At 29.7% G+C, this 25,455-nt stretch overlaps 1 protein-coding gene across 1 annotated transcript in view; it reads left to right on the top strand.

Moving 5' to 3' along the window:
• The window catches only part of LOC126740397 (suppressor of lurcher protein 1), a 374,886-nt gene that overhangs the window by 254,298 nt on the left and 95,133 nt on the right, over positions 1 to 25,455 (top strand). Inside the window, exons 7-8 of the mRNA XM_050446402.1 lie at positions 1,345 to 1,556; positions 3,058 to 3,126. Of these exons, the coding sequence (XP_050302359.1) occupies positions 1,345 to 1,556; positions 3,058 to 3,126 (281 nt within the window). The remainder of the gene's footprint in view (positions 1 to 1,344; positions 1,557 to 3,057; positions 3,127 to 25,455) is intronic.

Here is a 25,455-nt window from a genome sequence, read left to right as displayed (position 1 = left end):
AGGATTGATTTTCAATGATATTAATGGGTTTTTCCTTTTGTGGTTTATCCTTTGCACTCGCTTACTTTTTTAGTTTTTTGTTTAGTGAACAAAATCTCGCATCTTCGAGCTGTAAGACATGGACCGTATATAAAGTCCCCATAGTTAAAATGTGAGAGTACTAATGTAATAATCATAGACTTTTTTTCAACGAGTATATCATTAAATTTTTAGACCTATAACGGACCTATAATTAATTTTTTTTTTTACTTTCCTAATATTGTTCATGCTTTGATAAGTTGGTCAAAAATAAATTCTCTTTCATCTAACCCCGACCGACATACGATTTAATTAACGTGGTGATTAGAAAGGCAATTTTCTCTAACGAGTGCTCGCGAAACACCGTAACTTTACGTGGAAAAGAAATGTTGCTGCCGGGCGGCATCTAATTACTTTTCCGGTTGAGAAGCAGATACAGTTCAATCAACCTGGGAAATTGAAAGGAAAGTGTAATTTTCGAAGATTATCCCATCGTCACCGGCGCGGCGGCGGATGCCTTAATGATAAATTTTAGCTGATTGGAAAGGTGTCGGGTTTATGTTTTTTGCCTGAGGGTAAAAAGGGGTACTTTTCTCTTTATTGATAACAAAAAAATTAAGGGTATGTTCAGACATCACAAAATTCATCAATTTTCCCAAAGATGCTGGTCATACGTTTTAATAAAAGGCGAAAAAACAAAATCTACAACATCACACAGGTTACATATTTCGCCCGGCTTGAGCATTATAAAATAATTCAGGCGTACTATTGTCAAAAAAAAAAGAAAATTAAGTAATTTATAATAAGCATCAAATTGATATCACAAACGTTGCCGAAGGTACCCACATGATAAAATAGAATGAATAGTGATAAAAGACATATACACACGAAGGACGAGAGATGGCAGCGGGGTCGAGGTAGAGAAAGAATCAGCTTTAGTCCTTTGTGGTTCTTTCTAGTGGTAAAACCATTAACATCGTTGCTGAACAGCTTAAACGTAATATACATACTTGTTTTTTGCCTAGGATAAAGCCTGTTGGCTGTTACATTTTTTGTGATAGATACTTGGTGCACTTAGTGCACTTGGTGATATATGCACTTCCTAGCCCTATAGTCAGATACAGCTTCTGAAGTCGCCACAGATCATTTAGAAATTACGAAATTATAAATATTATGGCAATTAGTGTTTGAGAGTTTGCCTGGGTATTTATTCGAATTAGATCTGTCATAATTTGTAATAAATCAAAATTCTCTACTATATTTGTTGACTACACTAAAATCAGCCACAGAATGAAATTAATATTAACATTTTATTCCTCATTCCAGTTGCCTCAATAGAGCGGATATAATACGTATCTACGATGGTAAATCAACCTCAGATGCAGTGATACGAGTTCTTTGCAATGAAGGTAATGAGTTGGAGGTACTATCCACTGGATCCGAGCTATTTATAGAATTTGTGGCGAACTCAAACTCTCCAGGACAAGGGTTCAAGGCTAGATACCAATTCCAGTCGATGGAGGAGACCAATACCATAGGTACATTACAATATTCGGATAGTGTCCTAGATTTAACTATTTTTATGGGAACTAAAATTAGATTATCTTTGTAAATATGTGTCAGAATTTATTCACGTTTATAGGTTTTTATTAAACGCCATTAATGGAAATAATAGCAGTCCAAATAATTAAATATTTTATTAGGCAGAGGTTAATTTCAGTACTAAATACGACATCTTATGATTCAACATGATAAGTAAAAAGATTGAATAGGTGCAACAAAAAATACTGGAAGTAAACCCATTCTAAATTATAGAATGTATACTCAGCTACTATTCACAACTTCTGTTATGTTAGTTAGGAAGCTGATATTTGGATTTCAGGTCTTCCAGGGACGGTCCGCTCTTTTCACACTCCTTTAAATCAGATAAAAATATCTTTGTCTTGATATACGCAACGTCGAATTTGTCTAGATTAGCATTATTAAGTTGATCAACGATCCAAAATATAAGACTTTACCAAGCTTTCAAACCTTATTCAACTTTTTTAGAAAGCGTCATCTAGGAGCATTAAGTTGAAGATTTTATCGTATAAATCAATGCTACGCGAAACCTGCAATTCTATTATTGATTTACTACGGCGCCACCTACCTTTACTTTACTGAAGCCAAAGTTGACCGAAATTGATTTCCTTTGTTGTTGTAGCTGACCATGCATAAATATCCAGTGGACTTAGCTAATCAATAATACTCTTATTTTAGGTTTTCTCGTTGGTTGGTAGATGGCGTAGGTGAGATTATTTTTTAAATTTAAGACTTCGGTTAAAAAAAGAATCTTCTTATAGTAAAATCAAGGTAATTTTCTTGCTCTAATGAAGTAAAATTTAATATGTTTATAATAAACTTTTTTTGTAAATCGAAATATATAGGTTGGCCTTTTGAAAATAAGGTTAAGCGAGCACCTACAGCCAAAATAAAAGTTAAAAGCAAATTATATGAATTTGAATTTGCGCCAAAGAATATTTTAGAATCTGGTAATCTTTGAGAATCTCTGGAATCTTTGTGATTTATTAGTGTAAATTTTTATTTTCAGTTTCTTATTTCAATTATTTTTCTAATCTCCTGAAAGCAGAAAATGACAAACTTTACTTGAAATACGAGTATGTCATTTATTAAAGTAAAAATTTTGCATTTAAATTATGTTAAAATTGTCCTTTTCAGGTCACGACTTTTCGTTCGTTTTATCAGCAGGGGGCCGCTGGTAATAACGAAAGTCACGTTTAAACAATTTTTCAACTTAAATTAAAATTAAGACAAAACATTATATTTATACAAAAATGCCTTCTAATTTTTAAACTAAGTTAAAAAATATAAAATGTTTATTTTAAGATATATTAAAACTTAGAACCTTCTACGCCTAACTTAAGGCTTGCTTTCTCAAAGCGTCTAATTAAGCTGCTCATTAAAAACAGTTCTTAATACTTTTGATTTTCCTTTGCTCGACATTCAAGGAAAAGTAATAATATTTCCTTTTCATTTCAGATAACTCCAAGTATAATCGGCTCGGTTTTCTCTTTCCAACCGAAGTAGGTCCCAGTGTCAGTGAAACACGTAAGTAACCATTTTCAGTTATTTATCCAGGTTGCTTTTCTGAAAGCTTATAAGGCATTTTAAAGCAGTTTCAGGGAAACTTCGGGATTATTCTAGAAAGTAAATATGTGAACTTAAACATCTTATAAGGCTTTAAAAAACTAACTAGAACTAGATCGTTAATTTTCATTTACAAAAGAAAACTTTACGGTAGTTTAATGATCTCATATTTAAAACACACGTTACAGAGGCGGCTTAAATATAGGCCAAGTACAGAGATAATAATATACAAAATAATGATATACAAACAGTTTCTTGTAAATTTTCAGGATTGCTTTGGAACAAAATGGGACATGTGGATTTATTGTATTATTTTCATTCACCTAGATTGACCTAATTTTTTTTCATATTTTTTTTGATAAACTCATAAATAAATGTAATTAATTTATCAAAAAAAATATAGGAGCACTTATATGCATTTAATAAACAGATGGACTGCGATATGTAATTCTTTAACTTCAGACATTGTTTAGTCAGTTTTTTGAGTTGTTCTTGGTCTCCTTACCTGTCTAGATCCATATCTGTCCATGCGATTACTTCAAATGAATATGTTAAAATCGGTATCGGCAAATTGTTTTGAAAATTGAGACATTCCTTCAAGAGGTTTTCTTTAATACTTGTCCTGAATCAATTGTCCTTACCTGTTGGTACCCTAAGTATTTGTAGGCTTTTTTAGCATGGACTTACTTTTCGTGTTTTGCATTTGCATTTTGATTACTATATCAATACTTTACATTTGTCCGGGCAGAATTTTATACAAATATCTTTAGAGAATTGTTCGACTATAATGATCAGTTCTTTAAGTTTATCATGAGAAGGTATGTAGAACTCACGATCGTATATTTAAAACTGGTGTATTGGATGTTGAGTTTTAAGGCTATTGTCCAGGTCAACATCAGGTGGTGTATAGATCTCATATTGATACCATTGAAAGAGTAAAAGGTAGATTTTTAAAAAATTGTTCCTTAGAACAAAGTTTCGAAAATTAACGGACATACTGATTAATTTTAACTATGTTACCGATGGATACGCTCGAGTTAAGGCTGATGTATGTTTTATTTTTAAATTACTGAAGGGAACTATTGACTAATTGTTTATTGAGTCGGTTTAAATTTTGTGCGAATAAAGAGACAAAATTAAAACATCTTTTTTATATTAATTTCTATAGAAATACTTAGGGTTAGCATAGTGCAGTTACCAGATTGCAGCGATTTTTCAACTTGTATGGATTGGACCTACGTGTTTCCAACTGTACATTTAAAAGTTCTTTCAGATATATTAATTTTTGGTCTTATATTTTACTATTTAAGTGCTTTATTCTTATTTTGTAATGGTGTTATTTAAATAAAAGTTTTTTTTTTATAAATTGATTACTACCGTTAAGAAAGTTAAATACATAGTCGGTCTTTAAGTGATTTTTTAGAAAGTTTTTGTTTTGTAGACTTTTTTGTTATTTTTATTCAATTTCAAGAAATTCTCTATAATCTTCCAGGTTTTTTAAGTCTTTTTTTTTTCTTTTTCTTTAAAACAATTTTTTTAATTATTTAAGAATTTAAATTAATATTTTCTTGTTATCCAGACATAAGAAGTAATTTTTTGGTCTCTTTCAAATTTTATATATATTTTTTTTAATTCACATGAGTAATTTAAATAATTATAGGCAGTTGAATTAATTTTAATTTTTTTCAGCTTTTCTCAGTAATTCTTTGTTATCTATATTTAGGAAAAAGTTAAAAATCCTTTGGGTATATAAAGTAATTTTTTCATGTTGTTCGAGGCATTTTTTCATTTTTTTTTAACTTCTGAAAGGCAGGGTAATTAACTTTCTACATTTTTTAAGCTTTTAATAATAATTTAAGCTATTAATAATAACATTTCTGCTGCTTATAGTTAATTTATACTTAAAATCTTTAAAATTGTCATTTTCTTTTAAATAGAAAGCTGAAATAAGCTCACAGGTAGATAAAGAATTTTATTTTTTAGTATTGCAATCCCTATAATTGCTTAACTCTCAATATTCCATTTATAGGGTAAATAAAGCATACCATCTAAATAAGCTGAAAATATGGAACATTCTATAAAAATACTACTACTACATTAAAGAACCAATTTAAATTCGTTTAAAAATAATTGTTATATTACAACAATTTTAAAAGTCAGCCAGTGTGCTCACAAGCGGAAACCTTAATTGAAGTTTCCATATTTGATCAAGCAATTTTCCCAGGAGCTGCATTGCTCATATCAAGGCATATAAAATATTATCATCATATCAATAACTGAAATAAGACTTTAATAGAATATAGACTAAATATTAATGAAAAATATATATATATATATATATAAATTATTAATGAAAGGTACATTTGAAATAAAGTCAGTGTACGTATCTATAATTAAATCATAACTGAGCTAAAAATAAATTCTGCCCCAGGGCAAGATGGTGTGACAGTTCGAGATGTACAAAATTTAAAGGACCATATTTTAAACTGCTTAACAGTTTTAATAAATAATATTTTAATAAACGGCATTTTTCCTGAGGAACTTAAATTAAGTAGGGTTACCCCAATCTTCAAAACCGGCAAAAAAGACTTAATGAACAACTACAGACCAATAACTCTCATAGGTGTATTTTCAAAAATTGTAGAAACTGTAATAAAGAAAAGAATGATTTTATTAAAAAATATGTCGGATTTGATCGGTTTCAGTATGGTTTTGTTAAAGATAGTAGCACCCTCAGCGCAATCACGGATTTTATGGACCACATATCGGCAGCTCTGGATAAAAAACTTATTGTGGTTGCAGTATTTGTGGACCTGCAAAAGGCATTTGACGTGGTCAGCATCGATATACTTTTACGTACATTAGACAACTTGCTGCTTTAAGAACAATATGAAAAATTCAATTACGTCGTACTTAACGGGAAGAAGGCAATATGTGGAAGTTAATGGTATCCAGAGTTCAGTTCTTTGCACTGAGTATGGAGTGCTCCAGGGCTCTGTGCTTGGGCCACTGCTATACTCAATAATTTATGTGCTAAGCCTAAGACGTGCAAACCTCAGAGCCCGTTATTGTGCTTTTGCTGATGACACGGTTTTAGTGTACACTAAGGAGAGGAATCGTTGGTTAGAGAAATCAATAGAGATTTAATAACTTATTTTGACTGGCTGCTTTATAATAAATTAAAAATAAATATAGAGAAGACGAAATTTATGACATTTAAACAAAAAAATAAACACATTTCAGACCTGAATATACAAATTAATCATTTAGAAGTTGATGAAGTAAAAAGTATAAAATATTTAGGTTTAATTAAATTGGTCTGAACATATTACGCATATTTCCAACAAGCTCACAGCAATGATTCCTGTACTCTACAAGTGTAGAAACTAAGTGCAAAAACCGAAAATAATATCTACAATGCCTTCTTTTTATCTCATCTGAGATATCTACTGCCGATATGGGAGACATGTGCAAAAACAAATTCTAATACTATCCAAATAACACAAAATAACATTCTAAAAGTATTATATAACTATGATAGGTTTACTAATACCGAAGCTTCATATGAAGAATTAGGGATCCCAAAACTCAATACAATATTAGAACTAGAACAAATTAAACTACTTAAAAAAATTCTTACTAAACAACAAAAATCTAATGTAAATATTGTTTGAATTATAAAAAAATAATAATTAATTAATAATTAAATTTTAATCAATTCATATTCATAGTCATAATACTAGGGCTCAAGGTAATATCCATAATTTTACCGTAAGGACAAACATAGGATTACGCAATCCAATTACACAAGCTAGTGACACATATAATAAAGTTCGTGAAAACATTAAGAAAATCCATTTTTCCGAAGTTTATACGTTGTTTTTAAAAAAAATTAAAATGTATTTAGGTGTATAGTAGAAAATGTATAACAATCCAATACTGTATATTTCTTAAGTTAATAATCTCGAGGCCAGAGCTTAAAGCACTGTTTAGAGAATTAAATAAAATAAATTTAAAGCTATAATAATAAAGAATTTAAAAAAACTTACTAGAAACAAAACATATGTATAGTTTCTCTTACGTAACAAAATGAAAGACACTGAAGGCTAAAGTAATAAAACCGCATACAGTTGCTAACTTGGCTAAAAGAGCCAAGAGTATAAAGCTCAAGAAACATCAGGATGTTGCAGTAAATCTGTTACAAAGAGTAGTAAAAATTCCGATTGGCATGTTAGGTATTGCCGATTTTATGGCTTTTAGTCTCTAAGGTATCCTTCGCCAGCAGGATAAGAAAATTCAAAAATGATGTATGAGGACAAACTCGATAAGTACAAGTTTCTTTAAAAATGTTTCCTGTGTGATATTTTAGATTATTATTACATCAAAATGTATTATTATTATATAAAATGTATCATAAAACGGGATTTCAAGCGTTTCACATATTTTTCTAGGTCTCCTCAGAATTAAAAATAGTTTTTAATTCCTTTTATTCCAGGCATTTCACGTAGTTTATATCTTCCAAAAAATGTAAATTACTTAATATTGCAAATATTTAAAGTATTTTTTTATGTGCTCCAGGTATAAGAAATCTGTTTTAAGATTATTGAGTAACTCTTTATATAGGCACCATAAACAATTTTTATGTTTTGTGGCTAGGCTTCTACATTATTAGTGGAGCAGATATTTGATTAAATTTGAGAAGATTAATTTAGGATTTGAGTGCAGATCATTACCATAATTCGGCTGACTGATTCTAAATTGTGTTGTTTATCTAATTGTAGTTTGATGATTTGATCTTCTGCTAATTGAATAGGACTATATTGCGTCTATATGACTGATTCTTTCTCACGAATTAAATTATCTTCTACCTCTCATAGCTTCTTTAAATAATGCACCTCTACATTGAAAGTCTTATTAGTTCCAGTATCGACAAAGGTTTTCATTCTAATATTTAATGACTTATCAAGATCTATACAACGTAAATTTTTGCTTAAGTTCAATATTTATTAAATGCTTTTTACACAAATAGAATGTACCACAGATCCACGAATAACAAAAAATTGTTAGACCAAAATAAGCCTATCTATCGATTATTTAATATCTATTAATTAGCTGACATTTTTAAAAGAAGAGAAGTTAGTTTTTATATTGAATGTTTCCCTATTATTGAAATTCAGGGATTCTTTAGTTCTTAAAGAGATCAATATTTGATTCTTTTAGTTTACGCTTTTATTTTCATTAATTTATTTAAGAAAAGGCAAATGAGAAGATTTGTTCTAGTCAATTTCGTAAAAGGGGAAAGAGATGGCGCAGTATTCTTACCAAATTGAAAAACACTGTTTGGTTACACACGTCGTAAATATAAAATACAAAAAGGAGTGAAAGATAAAGCTCATAGCCTTGGAGCTATCAGACTTCTTTCTATCTTTGTTTCTCGTTTATTTTACCTAAAATGAGATTTAGAATAGAATACGTAAAATGCTACATGACAAGAAAGAATCCTTTTAGTTTTCGGGAAAATGCAACCGAGCTAATATTAAATCGAAAATCGGATAACAAAAGAATTACAAAAAAAGAGAAAACGTATAATAATAAAATGTCTCTTAGTCTCTTTCTGAAGAGCATAGTAACGTAGTGCATTGAATTTGCTATACTTTTGTAGTTTAGCTAGATTTATGATATATTGGTCATTAAAACCTTGTAAACATATTAAGTTATTTGATCTTCCTTAAAGCCATTTATAATTTATTAAGTAATAGATTAAAAAAAACAGATATTTAAATATTAAAAATTTGTCTTTAAGAATTCTTTTTTTTAATTAAAAGAAGTAGTTTTTTTAATTAATAATATTTTCAAGTAATAATAAAGTAATAATAATAAATTCAAGTATGTGCCCCTACAAGCTCTGCACCCGATGCCAGATCTGCCACATATCGGCAGCTCTGGATAAAAAACTTATTGTGCTTGCAGTATTTGTGGACCTGCAAAAGGCATTTGACGTGGTCAGCATCGATATACTTTTACGTACATTAGACAACTTGGGCTTTAAGAACAATATGAAAAATTTAATTACGTCGTACTTAACGGGAAGAAGGCAATATGTGGAAGTTAATGGTATCCAGAGTTCAGTTCTTTGCTCTGAGTATGGAGTGCTCCAGGGCTCTGTGCTTGGGCCACTGCTATACTCAATAATTTATGTGCTAAGCCTAAGACGTGCAAACCTCAGAGCCCGTTATTGTGCTTTTGCTGACGACACGGTTTTAGTGTACACTAAGGAAGAAGAGGAATCGTTGGTTAGAGAAATCAATAGAGATTTAATAACTTATTTTGACTGGCTGCTTTATAATAAATTAAAAATAAATATAGAGAAGACGAAATTTATGACATTTAAACAAAAAAATAAACACATTTCAGACCTGAATATACAAATTAATCATTTAGAAGTTGATGAAGTAAAAAGTATAAAATATTTAGGTTTAATTAAATTGGTCTGAACATATTACGCATATTTCCAACAAGCTCACAGCAATGATTCCTGTACTCTACAAGTGTAGAAACTAAGTGCAAAAACCGAAAATAATATCTACAATGCCTTCTTTTTATCTCATCTGAGATATCTACTGCCGATATGGGAGACATGTGCAAAAACAAATTCTAATACTATCCAAATAACACAAAATAACATTCTAAAAGTATTATATAACTATGATAGGTTTACTAATACCGAAGCTTCATATGAAGAATTAGGGATCCCAAAACTCAATACAATATTAGAACTAGAACAAATTAAACTACTTAAAAAAATTCTTACTAAACAACAAAAATCTAATGTAAATATTGTTTGAATTATAAAAAAATAATAATTAATTAATAATTAAATTTTAATCAATTCATATTCATAGTCATAATACTAGGGCTCAAGGTAATATCCATAATTTTACCGTAAGGACAAACATAGGATTACGCAATCCAATTACACAAGCTAGTGACACATATAATAAAGTTCGTGAAAACATTAAGAAAATCCATTTTTCCGAAGTTTATACGTTGTTTTTAAAAAAAATTAAAATGTATTTAGGTGTATAGTAGAAAATGTATAACAATCCAATACTGTATATTTCTTAAGTTAATAATCTCGAGGCCAGAGCTTAAAGCACTGTTTAGAGAATTAAATAAAATAAATTTAAAGCTATAATAATAAAGAATTTAAAAAAACTTACTAGAAACAAAACATATGTATAGTTTCTCTTACGTAACAAAATGAAAGACACTGAAGGCTAAAGTAATAAAACCGCATACAGTTGCTAACTTGGCTAAAAGAGCCAAGAGTATAAAGCTCAAGAAACATCAGGATGTTGCAGTAAATCTGTTACAAAGAGTAGTAAAAATTCCGATTGGCATGTTAGGTATTGCCGATTTTATGGCTTTTAGTCTCTAAGGTATCCTTCGCCAGCAGGATAAGAAAATTCAAAAATGATGTATGAGGACAAACTCGATAAGTACAAGTTTCTTTAAAAATGTTTCCTGTGTGATATTTTAGATTATTATTACATCAAAATGTATTATTATTATATAAAATGTATCATAAAACGGGATTTCAAGCGTTTCACATATTTTTCTAGGTCTCCTCAGAATTAAAAATAGTTTTTAATTCCTTTTATTCCAGGCATTGCACGTAGTTTATATCTTCCAAAAAATGTAGATTACTTTAATATTATTTGCAAATATTTAAAGTATTTTTTATGTGCTCCAGCTATAAGAAATCTGTTTCAAGATTATTGAGTAACTCTTTATATAGGCACCATAAACAATTTTTATGTTTTGTGGCTAGGCTTCTACATTATTAGTGGAGCAGATATTTGATTAAATTTGAAAAGATTAATTTAGGATTTGAGTGCAGATCATTACCATAATTCGGCTGACTGATTCTAAATTGTGTTGTTTATCTAATTGTAGTTTAATGATTTGATCTTCTACTAATTGAATAGGACTATATTGCGTCTATATGACTGATTCTTTCTCACGAATTAAATTATCTTCTACCTCTCATAGCTTCTTTAAATAATGCACCTCTACATTGAAAGTCTTATTAGTTCCAGTATCGACAAAGGTTTTCATTCTAATATTTAGTGACTTATCAAGATCTATACAACTTAAATTTTTGCTTAAATTCAATATTTATTAAATGCTTTTTACACAAATAGAATGTACCACAGATCCACGAATAACAAAAAATTGTTAGACCAAAATAAGCCTATCTATCGATTATTTAATATCTATTAATTAGCTGACATTTTTAAAAGAAGAGAAGTTAGTTTTTATATTGAATGTTTCCCTATTATTGAAATTTAGGGATTCTTTAGTTCTTAAAGAGATCAATATTTGATTCTTTTAGTTTACGCTTTTATTTTCATTAATTTATTTAAAAAAAGGCAAATGAGAAGATTTGTTCTAGTCAATTTCGTAAAAGGGGAAAGAGATGGCGCAGTATTCTTACCAAATTGAAAAACACTGTTTGGTTACACACGTCGTAAATATAAAATACAAAAAGGAGTGAAAGATAAAGCTCATAGCCTTGGAGCTATCAGACTTCTTTCTATGTTTGTTTCTCGTTTATTTTACCTAAAATGAGATTTAGAATAGAATACGTAAAATGCTACATGACAAGAAAGAATCCTTTTAGTTTTCGGGAAAATGCAACCGAGCTAATATAAAATCGAAAATCGGATAACAAAAGAATTACAAAAAAAGAGAAAACGTATAATAATAAAATGTCTCTTAGTCTCTTTCTGAAGAGCATAGTAATGTAGTGCATTGAATTTGCTATACTTTTGTAGTTAAGTTAGATTTATGATACATTGGTAATTAAAACCTTGTAAACATTGCAAACATTTATAATTTCTTAAGTAATAGTTATCAATATTTTTAAAAGTTGAGATAAAAGGAAAACGGCTTGTAAAACTTTACTTTTTTAAGATATCGACAAGTTAAAATTTTCAAAAAAATAAATATTTAAATATAAAAAATTATTTTGTCTTAAAAAAATTTTTTTTAAATAAAAAGAAGTAGTTTTTTTAATTAATAATATTTTCGTATTTTTTATTAACGTAAAGTAAATGCTAATAAAGACATCTATTTATTTAATAACATTTAACCTCAAAAAATAATTTTTTTAAAGTTGAAACATTTTAAGAATATATATTTTATAAATAAATTGCTATATAATATTTACTTGAACCTTTTAGATGAAATTAGTTATGAAAAATCATTTATTTTAGGTTTTTGAAGCAATTAGGATTTTCTCAATGATTACATTAACGTAGTGACTTTTTTTGCCTTGCTCATAGTGCACTTTAACCTAATATCTATGTATTTGATTCAATATGCTTAAAGGGATTTAGATATAAATACAGTTTTTACGTCAATGGGTCCAATAAGGCGGCTTATACATAAGGTAAAACATATTTTTTAGGTTTTATTATTTAGGTAAACATACAAACTTTCATTCCCCCATTTATACAAGTTTAATTGAACTCTTCGATCTTTTTTTGATATGATAATTAAATTACATGCATAAGTTGGTAGCCGATTCACTCTTGCCAGCTGCTGATTCATAATAGTGAATACCCGTTGTTGCGACCGTTAATAGTAGATGTAGTATTGCATATTACACAGTACATATTTTTGACTACATTACAATGATCACAGATAAGTTTAATAAAAGTAGTACAGTTCCCAACCAAACATCTGGAAGAGTTAAAGGTGGAACTATCCCATATAAAATGGAACATCTTGGGCCTATGCGAAACCAGATTACCGGACGAAAAATGCATCACATGAAATCAGGCCACCTTTTGTATCAAAACAATAGAGAGGAAAATACACACATTGGCGGAACAGCGATAATGATTCATAAGAGTATAAAGCGGCTAGTTACTAAGATGAAATCCATATCGAGTAGAGTCATTTACATAGTATTGAAGATATCGAAAAGATATAGCGTCCAAATAATTCAAGTATGTGCCCCTACAAGCTCTGCACCCGATGATGAGATAGAGAGATTCTACGATGACATTTCACAAGCGCTGACAATAGAAACAGCACACTACAAATACATTATTGGCGATTTCAATGCTAAACTAGGAGTACCAGCGGGAAACGGAAATCAATATGTGGGTAAATTCGGACTGGGTTGTACCAACGAATGAGGAGAAAGACTGATTAATTATCTCCAAAAAGGAAGTATGTACTGTATGAACTCCTTCTTGAAAAAATCAGAAAAGAGACGTTGGACATGGAGAAGCCCGAACTGAAATACGAAAAACGAGATCGACTACTAACCAATCCAAAGCTTACTATAAAAGACGTTTCGGCCCTAAATCGCTTTGATACTGGTAGCGATCACAGGTTGGTAAGAGCTAAGATAGAAATAAACGTGGAACGAAATAAGCTAATCAAAATACAACCATTTCCCACATCAAAAACAATCCAGGAAAACCGCCAAAAATTCCAAGCTGAACTCAACAAGAAATTGTCTATTAAAGAAGCACTGAACAGCTTAAATATAAACGATCTAGAAAACAGAATAAGTACTGACATTAGAACGACAGCCAAAAAGATATGTGCCACTACCAAGAAAAATAATTTAAAAATAAAAAAGGAAACTAGAGAACTCATGGCGAAGAGAAGAAACTTGGAGAAAGGGACTCATGAATACGACGAAATTAACAGATTGATAAAAAAGAAAACAAGGGAAGATTTAAGGCAATGCAACACAGAAATGATAACAACGACCATCGAAAACAACAAAAACATGAAAGTACTTAAAACACGTAACAATGATGGACGCCTTCAAATACATCAACTAAGGGACGCAAACGGAAACATCAAAGGAGGACAGTAAAGATTTAATGGATATCGTGGAAAATTTCTACAGCACACTGTACACAGGAGACAACCCAGAACAAGCAATCGGAGTTGATGAAACGATTCTCAATGTAGGCTCCGAAGATCTTCCTGACGTCACTAGAGAAGAAGTAGAACTAGCATTGTCTCAAATGAAAAACGGTAAAGCACCAGAGGAAGATGGAATTACAGCTTAAATGATAAAACTTGGGGGAAGAACTACTGTAGAAGCAATGACAATTCTTCTTAATAAATGTATGACAGAAGGCGTGATACCCCAAGCATAGCAAAAGGCCCAGGTGATTTTACAGTACAAAAAAGGAGATAGGTTGAGAATCGACAACTATCGACCTATTAGCTTACTCCCCTACCCGTACAAACTTCTGACAAAGATAGTAACAAAAAGGCCTATCAGCCCCCGGAACAAACTGGCTTCTGAAAAGGTCATAGCACAATAGAACACATACAAATGCAACGAGTACAATGAACCACTACACCTGCATTTGTTGACTATAACAAAGCTTTTGACTCCGTAGAGTTGTGGGCTATTTTTAAGGCCATGAACAATGCAAGAATCGACTTTCGATACAAGCAGCTTCTCAAACACATATACGAAAATGCGACAATCACCGTTAAAATCTCAGAAGAGATAGAAACAAACAAAATTCAAATAAAAAGAGGAGTAAGACAAGGAGACACCATCTCCCCAAAGCTGTTTACACTGGCACTGGAAGACGTTTTTAAAACTCTGGACTGGAACAAGAGAGGCATCAAAATCGACGGCAAACATCTGAGCCATTTACGCTTTGCGGATGATATAGTGCTTTTTAGCCAGAATATAATAGAATTACAGGAGATGTTGGCAGAACTTCAAAGAGAATCGAAAAGCATAGGTTTAACCATGAATTTAAATAAAACAAAAGTCATGTCACCTGACAATATTCAAGTACATATAGAAGACCGAATTATTGACAACGTCGGAGAATATGTATATTTGGGACATTGCATCAAATTGGGCAAAGAAAATCAAACTGCCGAAATAAACAGACGTGTTCGCTTGACATGGGCAGCCACGGGTAAACTGTCACACGTCTTGAGAAATGAAACTATTCCAAGCCACAAGCTTAGGACCACCCAAAGAGCCATAGAGCGGATGATGCTAGAAATAAGCCTGAGAGACCATATCACAAATGAGAGTATTAGACAAAGAACTAAAGTTGAAGACGTCATAACACGCATAGCCCACCTGAAATGGAGCTGGGTAGTACACGTCGCCCGACAGGTCGACTTGAGATAGTCAAGACACATCGTTTAATGGAGACCTCGCATACATAAACGCAGCATTGGCAGACCACAGTAACGCTGGCACGATGATGTCAAAAACAAAGTGGGCAACAGATGGCACCAATTGGCACAGACCAAAGAAACATGGAAGAATATAGGGGAGACCTATGTCCAGGAGTGGACTGTGAAGGGTTGCTGAAAGAAGAAGAAGAAGTACAGTTCCCCCTAATTAAAAACCAATTAATCATACATCAATTATCAAACCATATCAATTTTAGTTTCCCCTAAACTAAAATTGATATTTTCAATTGATTGCTTTAATGTAAGTTGCTTAATGTATTAAAATTACAGTTATTGCCTCTTTAACCACCATATTATTGTCTGTATTTCTCTTTGTCGGTTTTCTTCACATTGCAATTCATGAATTCAACTGTGTAAACACTGACAGCTCCTTAATGCTGGGACACGATTTCTTTAACAACATTATTATAATAATTGCAGATTTTCTTAGGAGATCGATATATCTAAATCAAAAAGAATATTGTCCTAGTCATCCTTGAAAAAAGGTAAGTTTTGATTAATCAGGAGTTATAACACAAAGTTTCCGTAAACGCTTCAGCTAACGATAGAGGGCTTTTATGGCTTTAACATTTATTTATTAAGCACTGATAACCTATAAACTTTGCTTGTTAAAAAACCGTTGCATGTTTAAAAATTTTTTTTTAATAAAGTTTTGATGAAGTTCAGATACAGCCTTCTTAAGTATAAGGGTTATTCTCTGCCAAAAATATTCTCTGCAAAAAGCACCATTTATTATTTTTAATGCGTTTATATTGAGATGAAGGCATCCTTTCATAGCTAATCAGGATACCTTCCATTTACAGAATAGGATGATTTTATAGAATTACTAAATGCAATATTCATAATAGTCAAACATATAAAATTTAATTAAAATTACAGTATGCCTTTGAGTTAAATAGATTTTTAAGACTTTTGAATCCGATATCAAAAATATAATATTATTTCTTTACGCAATTTAAACTTGTTAATAATAGAATAATTTAAATAATAGTTTAAATGTGCACAATCCACATATAACAATAAAAAATGTTATTTGATAAGCTGGTATATGAAAATTTAACAGAGTTAGTAAATTGGGATTATCAATTATAATATTAATAAGTTTATCTACAAATAACCAACATGCTATTATTTGGCCACTTTCTAACGTGTTGGTTGTACATTTTCATGATATTAAATTTGAAAACGTTTAAATGATACTTATCACTTTGTTTATAATACAGAAATCTTAATAATTTGTTTTGAACTTTTTATATTACATATTTATAAATAAAGTAGAACTCCATATAATATAGCAATACTCTAGAATGTTTCTTATATGAGATGCATAGAGAGTTCTGACCTACTTAAGATTGTTTAACTTCTTGCTCTTTTTGTACAATAAATTCATACAATTTATATGCTTTATTAACAATATCACTGATACACATTTAAAAAATTAAATTTTGCATCTCACCAACTCGAGATAAAACCACTCTTATAATCAGAACTCATTTTAGATGTTTTTTCTAAAGCTTATTGCATAACATTCGCTAATATTAGAGTATGGACCATATCTGAGTGACCAACTATAAATCCTGTTCAAAAAATCTTGAAGGTTCTTTCGATATTTTGTATCATTTTAAGTCATTCGCAAATAAAAAAGATTTTAAATAAATAATATCTTAAGTCAAATTATTGATCAATAAAAAAACACTAGTGGTGCTAGGTTAAATCCTTGCAAGACACTTAAAGTTACAATAAAATACTTTGATCTATATATTTTAATTTTAATATTATGATATACTCTTTTAATTTATGTAATGCTGTGTTGGATACCGTTAATACCTACAATCTCGAACAAATGATCAAAGAATCTACCCGAATAACTAACACCTCTAGCACTTAATAGACCCCATCTTTATTCAAAACAGAAACTTTGTAAAAGATTACAGTATAATACCCTTAAGTAGAATTAGTGACCATAACCGTGTTCTTGTGGAATTACTAATTAAATTGAGAAAGCCACCACCTCATTTTTATTAAATATATTAATTTAAAAACATAAATCTAAATAAAGTTCTAATTAGCACTCTTTTTAATAAATACGCGCCTTATACTGAAGTTGTGTGAACAACAAAATCTAGAGCTCAGTGGTTAACTAAATAAATTCGAAAACTACATAATTTGAGAAATAAAAGCTGACAAAAATATAAAAAACTAAAATTTTACATTGCCATCTATATTATGCATATCGTAACTATAATGCCATAAATACAATGGAATCCATTTGAAAGTTCGTATTTATATTATAAAAAGAATTAAAAAAAAATATACTGGTCGTAATTGTTCTATGTAAAATGTAATTTTTAAATATACCTAAAGATGGCTCGGCAGGGAGACTCTTTGGACCCTGGCATCTTTCATTTTTTTAAATTGTCTCCATGTATTTTGATCATTTTTTAAACAAAATTGTCGAGAAATTGCCCATTAAGAATACCCCTAATCCTCTCAATATCCTCAATTATAAAATACAGAATAAATTTATGTATATCTGTACTGTAATGTGTTAAATGAGTTGATACGTTTTATTAGTATAGTAGGGTTAAATGTTAAAACTCTGACAAAATTGTGACCAAATATTTCTTGCTTTTTGTTTCAATATTCTCTAAATTTTTACCGATAAGACAATTTTCAAAATTTATTTATTATTTTTTATTTATAAAAGCTGTAAAGTATTCCATTGGAATATTTCTCATTTCACAATTGAATACATTTTTTTAATACAATAATTAACTTTCTTAGATAATAAATTATCGGTCTCGGTTATAGCACTTAATACTTGATTAATTGAGGTTTTTACAATATTATTTTTGTCGATGTCCATTAAGGATAATTTCTTTTTGGATTAGAGAGTAGAGGCTAAAATGAAAATTTAATAGTAGTCTTATATGCCCATTTAAGACTATTTATATTAATCCCAAACACACTTTTTGCATTTAGCCATAAGTATCCTCCAAAACACCTTAATGCGAGGTATTTCATAAATTAAATAAGACTATAGTAACATCTAGGACAGTAATGGTATTAAACCCTCGCCTGGTAGCTGTACCATCATTCCGGACTATTAACCTATACGAATTTTGTAACAATATCTAGCTAATCTTATAATTAAATTAACTGTGTTCTCATTAGGAGACGACATCCTCTATACTCCATGTAAATTCTGCAAATAAAATTATTAACTCCGCCTACCTACCTCCAAAATGCAATTAAGGATTTTGAAATTAACATCATCGCGCCCTCCTGTTGTGATTATTCGTTAATTATGTAGGTGTCTCCTGCGAGGTTGCCACCTCGCATCGTAAATTGGGTAAAGCAGGGCCATGTAAGTTTGAAACGCAGGCGGGTAAATCAAGTTTGCATATTTCATGCTGGAGGCTGCAACTTGTCTTTTGCATAATTTAAAAGGGGCCGGTGTACCTCTTTTTATATTCCATGAAACGTTTATAAAATGTTTTTGGGGATACAAAGTGGTGGTCAATATTTGCGGCTAATTGATGGGGTGCTGAAAGAGTTAAGAATTTAAGAAGTGAGAGTGTTAAGACCAGCCATTTCAGAAAACCCTAATTTAATAAGAGCCGATATTACCTTAAACCCAAATACTTAAATTCTAATAGCTAGACAAAATGCAAAAAATTTAAAATCTTAAAAGTCTTATAACAATTATTTTGACTAAAGATTAAAATCAAATCTAGCTATTATAAAATGGTCCACGAACTTCTAATTCCAGATAAGTTTAAAGTGTTGCAGTTCTGTTAGTGGCTGTTTTAGATTTTATTTTTGTCTCATTAAAGTTAAAACTCTATTTTTATTTAGGACTGAAGAGGACGTATAAAACGGCAAAATAGGTGTTGTGTCGTTTTGAACAGATTTTAGATAGGAGACTTATAACTGAAACACTTATTTTTTATTACGAATAATTTTTAATTTGACCGATGACAAATATTTAAATTGTGTACTATTTTAAATATTAATATATTTTAAAGTTTGATGCTAATGAATAATATCGCCAATATGCATAACTCTTAAAACAAGATTGACATAAATTTTCTGAGGAAAAGAATTTTCACTTCATATAATGCTCCACATAATACTCTACCTTGAAAATGGACTTCTTCAATAAAATTTCAGAATTGATTTAAAAATACTTTTTAGCCAAACAATTTTTAAATAACCGAACTACATATTTTACTTTTAAATAATTTAATTAAAACAGTATTTTTTTATGTAAATTATATGACGTTAAATATTTTAAAAGTATTTAAGTTACCTCCCACACGAATGGACTCTCCATGTAAAACTTTTAATGTTGCCCCCTAGGGAGGTCCTGTGTATATGTATGTAGATAATATAAACTTCTGATTAAATTATATTTTATGAAATAAGGGTAGGCAACTTTGAACATTAAACCAAATAGGAAAAGTTTTATTTAAAAAATCTAATGTTTCAAATAAATAATGATAAAATATAATGGTCGAAAGCCAATTTCTCCAGCCTTAACAAATGACTAAAATTACAATATAAAAATGTTCTACATGTGATTCACTGTGGTTCTTCCGTAATAAAATGCCTTCATTTCGCGGCTCAGCATTTTTAAACGATTTATGTTCTGCCAGAAAGTGTGCATTTTATCATGCCTTTTGTTCCTTTGTCCCATCTATTCTAATGTAGGAATAATGCTGTGAAAATAACAGCAAACTACATTAAATCACCAACCAGACAAGTATAAATATTTTATATAAAAATATTTTTTTATGTTTTGTATTAGGAACTGGTCAGTATGGCTATCTCTTTCTAAATCTCCAATGCTCTCTAGATTATTGGTTAAATATTTACGAGCTTACGTTCTATAGCCACATCTAGTATAAACTTTATGGGGTCTCAAAGGGAAATTGGGCGAATCAAATTTGCATGTTTCATGAGAACTAAACGGCTGCATTTACGTAGATAGAAGTGTTCTTAGATGCTGTGCTTAATTGCATTACGTTTTAGTCTGTTTTGTTTGTTCTTTAATTTACTAAATACCATATTGCCATTCTGTGTAGAGTTAACTTAAAAATTTATTTTGTTTATATTCACCTAAAAACACTGAGGCAACAAATATATATTCTGTTCTTGCAAAAATAATGAAAATTATTCATAAGGTTTACCTCTGTTAAAGTTTAATTTTGATAATAAGTTGGCGTTACTGTCTCTGGTTAGGGTATCATAAAAAATTATCCTAAAATTATTTGCCAGAAAAACTCTATTTCCAGGACCTTACGAAAAATAAGATATTAGCTACATTTCATTAAACTTAAGTAAAAAATACTATTTCAATAGTTAATTTACACGAAGTTGATTGAGTTGACACATGCAACCCCATATTATAATAAAATAATAATATTTCATTTGTTAACGCTAAACTAAATCAAAACTGTGGTACTTTTTATTGTGTGTCTGCATATATTCTTATACTATTTAAATATCTTGGTTTAACATTTTACTATATCAGAAATAATGATGTTTATGTTTGTCGGAATTTGCACAAGTATAAAAAATAATAAATAAATAAACATTACAGGCAGTTTTTATAAAAACATTCTTTAACTATAAACTATTTACAAAACGTTTTAAAGTTGTATCAATTCGGGTCAAATATAGTAATAGTATATTTGTAAATAATAATTTACAAATATACTTTTTATGATGTGATATAAAAAGTGGAAGTAAATAACTTAAATTTAGATAATTTTTAAAATGTAAGTTGTAAATAATATGTTGTTATAGCAAAGTTACTGAATCTTTCTGATATTTCTAAGCTTATTACCAATTAAATATTAAATTTACTATGTGCATAACATTACTGGATAGGATTTCCGGAATTTTATTTTTTATTTTAATTAATATTTAATCAGATTTTATAACGAGGTTGATAACTAAACCAGTAATCCAGTAATAATTTATACTTTTATTACTGGATTAGTTCATTGTTTTCTCTAATAGCAAGTGAGAATAAATCAGGCGATCTTTCAGGCAAACATAAATTAAAAGAAAAACATTAAAAAATTTTTTTTTTATAAAGCGAAACCTTATAGTTTTTTCAGCTATTTCTAAATTAATTTTTTTTAATCAGTATAACGCGCATATTTGCGCTCTGACCCTTAGCACTTATACACACAATATCACTGGCCTTTATTCGCTATTATGCAATAATCGGTTACTAAGCCACTTATGTCGATTACATATACTTTCTGCAGAGCATTATCCAGTGCAATTGGCATGAAAAAACCCTATTTTTTGTCGAATGAATAGTTTGAATTTTTACTGCTGAAATCGCTTGTTGATCTTCAATTTAATAAAGGGAAATATCAACGCAATTTTTTTTTTAGATTATTGTGCAGATATAACATTCCGAACGTATTATGCCGAGTTTTTCATTATTTTCAAAGTACATCAAAACTACCCAAAAACTTTTAATCTTAAATAAATCTAATTCGACAATTTTTAAACTTGATAGGCAGGGTGTTTTAAAGTTGTGGTGGTATTCCTGAAAATTCTTAAGCAAATCTAATTGGTCCAGTGGATATTTACTTAAATTTAAAAAGGTTTTATAGCTATACGAAAAAATTATTATTTTTCTTATAAAATCTATTCTCTATCTTGACACATAACCATAAAAACTTAAAAAATATATATTTAAATTCAATTTTATTCTCATTTTTTTAATAACCTAAAATAAAACAAAATTGTAACAGCTTGACAAAACAAAATAAATTTTAACTATCTGAAACCAAATAAAGTATTATGAAATATGTGAAAATAGTAAAAGAAATATTCCAGCTGCAAAATAAAGATAATTTAACAACTTTTACAATTTTTAGGAATGAAAAAAAAACTGACAGAAACTAAAGAATGATACTGCCTGAAAGACGAAAATAAATATAAAAATTCCCTTCAAGTTTTGAAAATTATTTTAAAAAAGTGATGCTGTCTTAAAAGTGGAAATACCTTAAATATAAAACATTTTTATTTACCTATAAAAAAAAGTGTATGTTATCTTAAGTTTACTATAAACAAAAATAAAATGAATTATATGCATAAGTTTATTGGATACGATTCTCACGAGTTTATTTACACAAGTTTATTTTTTATTTTATATATTATGCAATAAGATTCTATAACGTATCTGATAATGAATTTATACTTTTGCTACCGTAGACGTTAATTATCATGATATGTTAGGTTAGTAATAAGTGATATTAAATCAATCACTCTTTCAGGCTTTTCAGGCAAAAGATTAAATCTGAAAAATTCAATAAGATTCTGTTTTTAAGAATTATTTTTTCATCAAATCAAATTTAAAGATTTTATTAGCTGTTTTTGTTTTATTGTTATTATCAAAATTTTGAAAATCAAATGATGAGTATAACGTGTTTATCTTTGCACTCTGAGCTCAACTATTAGTAAATACCATTGGCTTTAACTGTCTATTCTGGAATTATCGTTTCCTATAATACTACTTATGTCATTAATGTCAGTTTTCTGCTTTAATCAATTTTCAGTTAAATTGACCTAAATTGAACATATATTCTTTATAATTTGTCGATAGACAGTTTGCATTTTGTCCCTGAAATTTTGCTTTTTTACCAATAATTCAGAAAAAAAAAGAGAAATATATACACAAAAATAGTTTTTTTTCTGATTACCCGTACTATTTCAGGCTTTTTATTATTTTAAAAGCTTCATTAAAGTATGATATATTTATAGATCACTTAAATATATTTATATATTTAAGTGCATTGAATATTATAATATTTGTAATTTTATATTTGATACAGGGTGTTTTAGAGCTGTGGTGATACCCCAAGATATTCTGAATTAAATCTAATTGGTCCAGTAGATAACTGTTTAAAATATAAAAGGTTTTAAAAATATTACTGAAATACATTATTTCTGAGTTTTAATACTTTGAATCCTAAAAACTCTTTTAATCCGATAATTGAGGCTAGAAATCACTTTAAATACTGTGGAAAAAATTGAAAAATAAATAATTAAAGCCCTTACCAGATAATCAATATATATATTTTTACGAAAAAAAATAAGCAATTTTTTTTAGGCGAAGTCTAGTCAAAGACTACTCTATTTAACGATACAACCCAGATAGCATCCATGGCTCAATGGCATCAATGGCTATCCCCTTTTGGATATAATGTCTATTCTATGGACATCCAAATGATGTGTATTGGAAATCCAATGGACAGTCGAACGACACACTCCTATACGTACATTTAAAATCAATTATTTCTCCCTCGATATCACCTTGACTTGACTCTGGACGTCACCTCGACCGGACGTGACTTGTTCTTCTACGTGACCTTGACTTGACCTTTACTTGAGTTGAATTTTCAAAGTGCTCTTATTCCTTTAGTTCTACTCGAATCCCATCATAACCCGGTGTTTTCGTGATGTAGGTGATAGGAACAAGCCACTAGTATAGTTATTTCAAATATTAGTAGTTCGTGTTGAATTCCCTAGCTTTTACGCTCTTATTAGTACGTACTGTTTCTAATTAAATTAAAAACGTTCCCAGGGAATATTTTTCCATTTTTTGAATACGGCTGGAATAAATTGTTGGGTGTTTCAGGATTATTCTTATTATTCTGAATTAAGTCCCGTGAAGACGCAATACAATTTAAAATGTTAATTCTTTCGATGTCGAGATATTCTCTAGCCACTTTGCTGGTGTGGTACACTATCTTGCATAAAAATAAAATCATGTCCAATAGCACCTCTGCAAAGTCTGACCACTCCTTCCATAACCAAATCCACATAGCACCAACCCGTCGACGTCTGCTGAAATATCAATGGTGTTCTTGTTCCCATCATTATTCCTCCTAAAAATATTACAGTTTCTTCTTTATGTTCTGGAATAGATTTACAACCCTAGCTTGCCCCCTGGAACTTTGAGAACCAGAATTTAATGATTATCTGACCTAAGGCGAACTCTGGTCTCATCTGAAAAAAGGACATTAAGATTGCTTCTAGTAATTTGCCATAAAAAACAATCTTGTTGTTCAGTTGTGACCCTTTAAAGACTTTGTCTAGGCCTGTTCTTAATATTTCTAATTCCAAATATGTGTTATAGGTTTTGCGAATTGCTCCTTGGGTCACACCCACTACTGTTGCTCCTTGCCTTTGCGTCATGCCTTGTTGAACGAGAGTTATTATCATTAACTTTGTGTAGATCAAAATAAGCTCACTGAACGAACACAATTTACTATACTGATCACAAAACTTAACACTATTGTAGAAATATGCTAAATATTTGTCGTACCCATGCTTACCTTATCCGCTAGCATACCAATTTCTTTTTATATAATTTTTTGTCCAAATCCAAACTTTGGTTGTATAGTAAAATATCCTCTAAATTTTTCATATGAAAATGGTCCCAAGAAAAAACCAATTAGCTGTTCTACTTTAACACTATTAGCAGAATATAGCTACTATATGGATATTGTACCTAGAGCTGTTTTGCATGCAAGCCAGGTCTGTCTCGAAAGGAAACTATATCCGAGCTGTCGTAATCAAAGGCCCTACTAAAACAAATTTGTCTCGTTTATTCAAAGGGTTGTCTGGCCAACTTGAAGAAGAAAGTAACGGATACAAAGAGCTCTTCAGCGCGAAATTGAGATTTGCGGTTATTTATTGGGAATCTACTAGATTTTATATAATTTAATGAAGCTTCGAGTTTGCATTTTTGATACTGGTATACTAAAAAAAACGCGTTAAGTAATTAGATTCGCTTACATTTTTTAAAATTATAAAAGTGCCAGGTACTTTAAAAATTCAGTTTACCAAAAATTCAACTGCTTTACAATTTATAAGAATTAAAAATTAAGCAGCAGAAGATTTTCATTTTTAGCTGTATGGCTAAATATAAGAAAATTATGTAACTCTTTAAAAAAAAACAAAAATTAATTTAATTGCTTTAAAGGC

This window comes from Anthonomus grandis, chromosome 1 (genome assembly GCF_022605725.1).
Source record: "Anthonomus grandis grandis chromosome 1, icAntGran1.3, whole genome shotgun sequence".
NCBI lineage: Eukaryota > Metazoa > Arthropoda > Insecta > Coleoptera > Curculionidae > Anthonomus > Anthonomus grandis.
The sequence above is the reverse complement of the archived record's forward strand: the minus strand, read 5'-3'. Positions and strand labels throughout refer to the sequence as shown.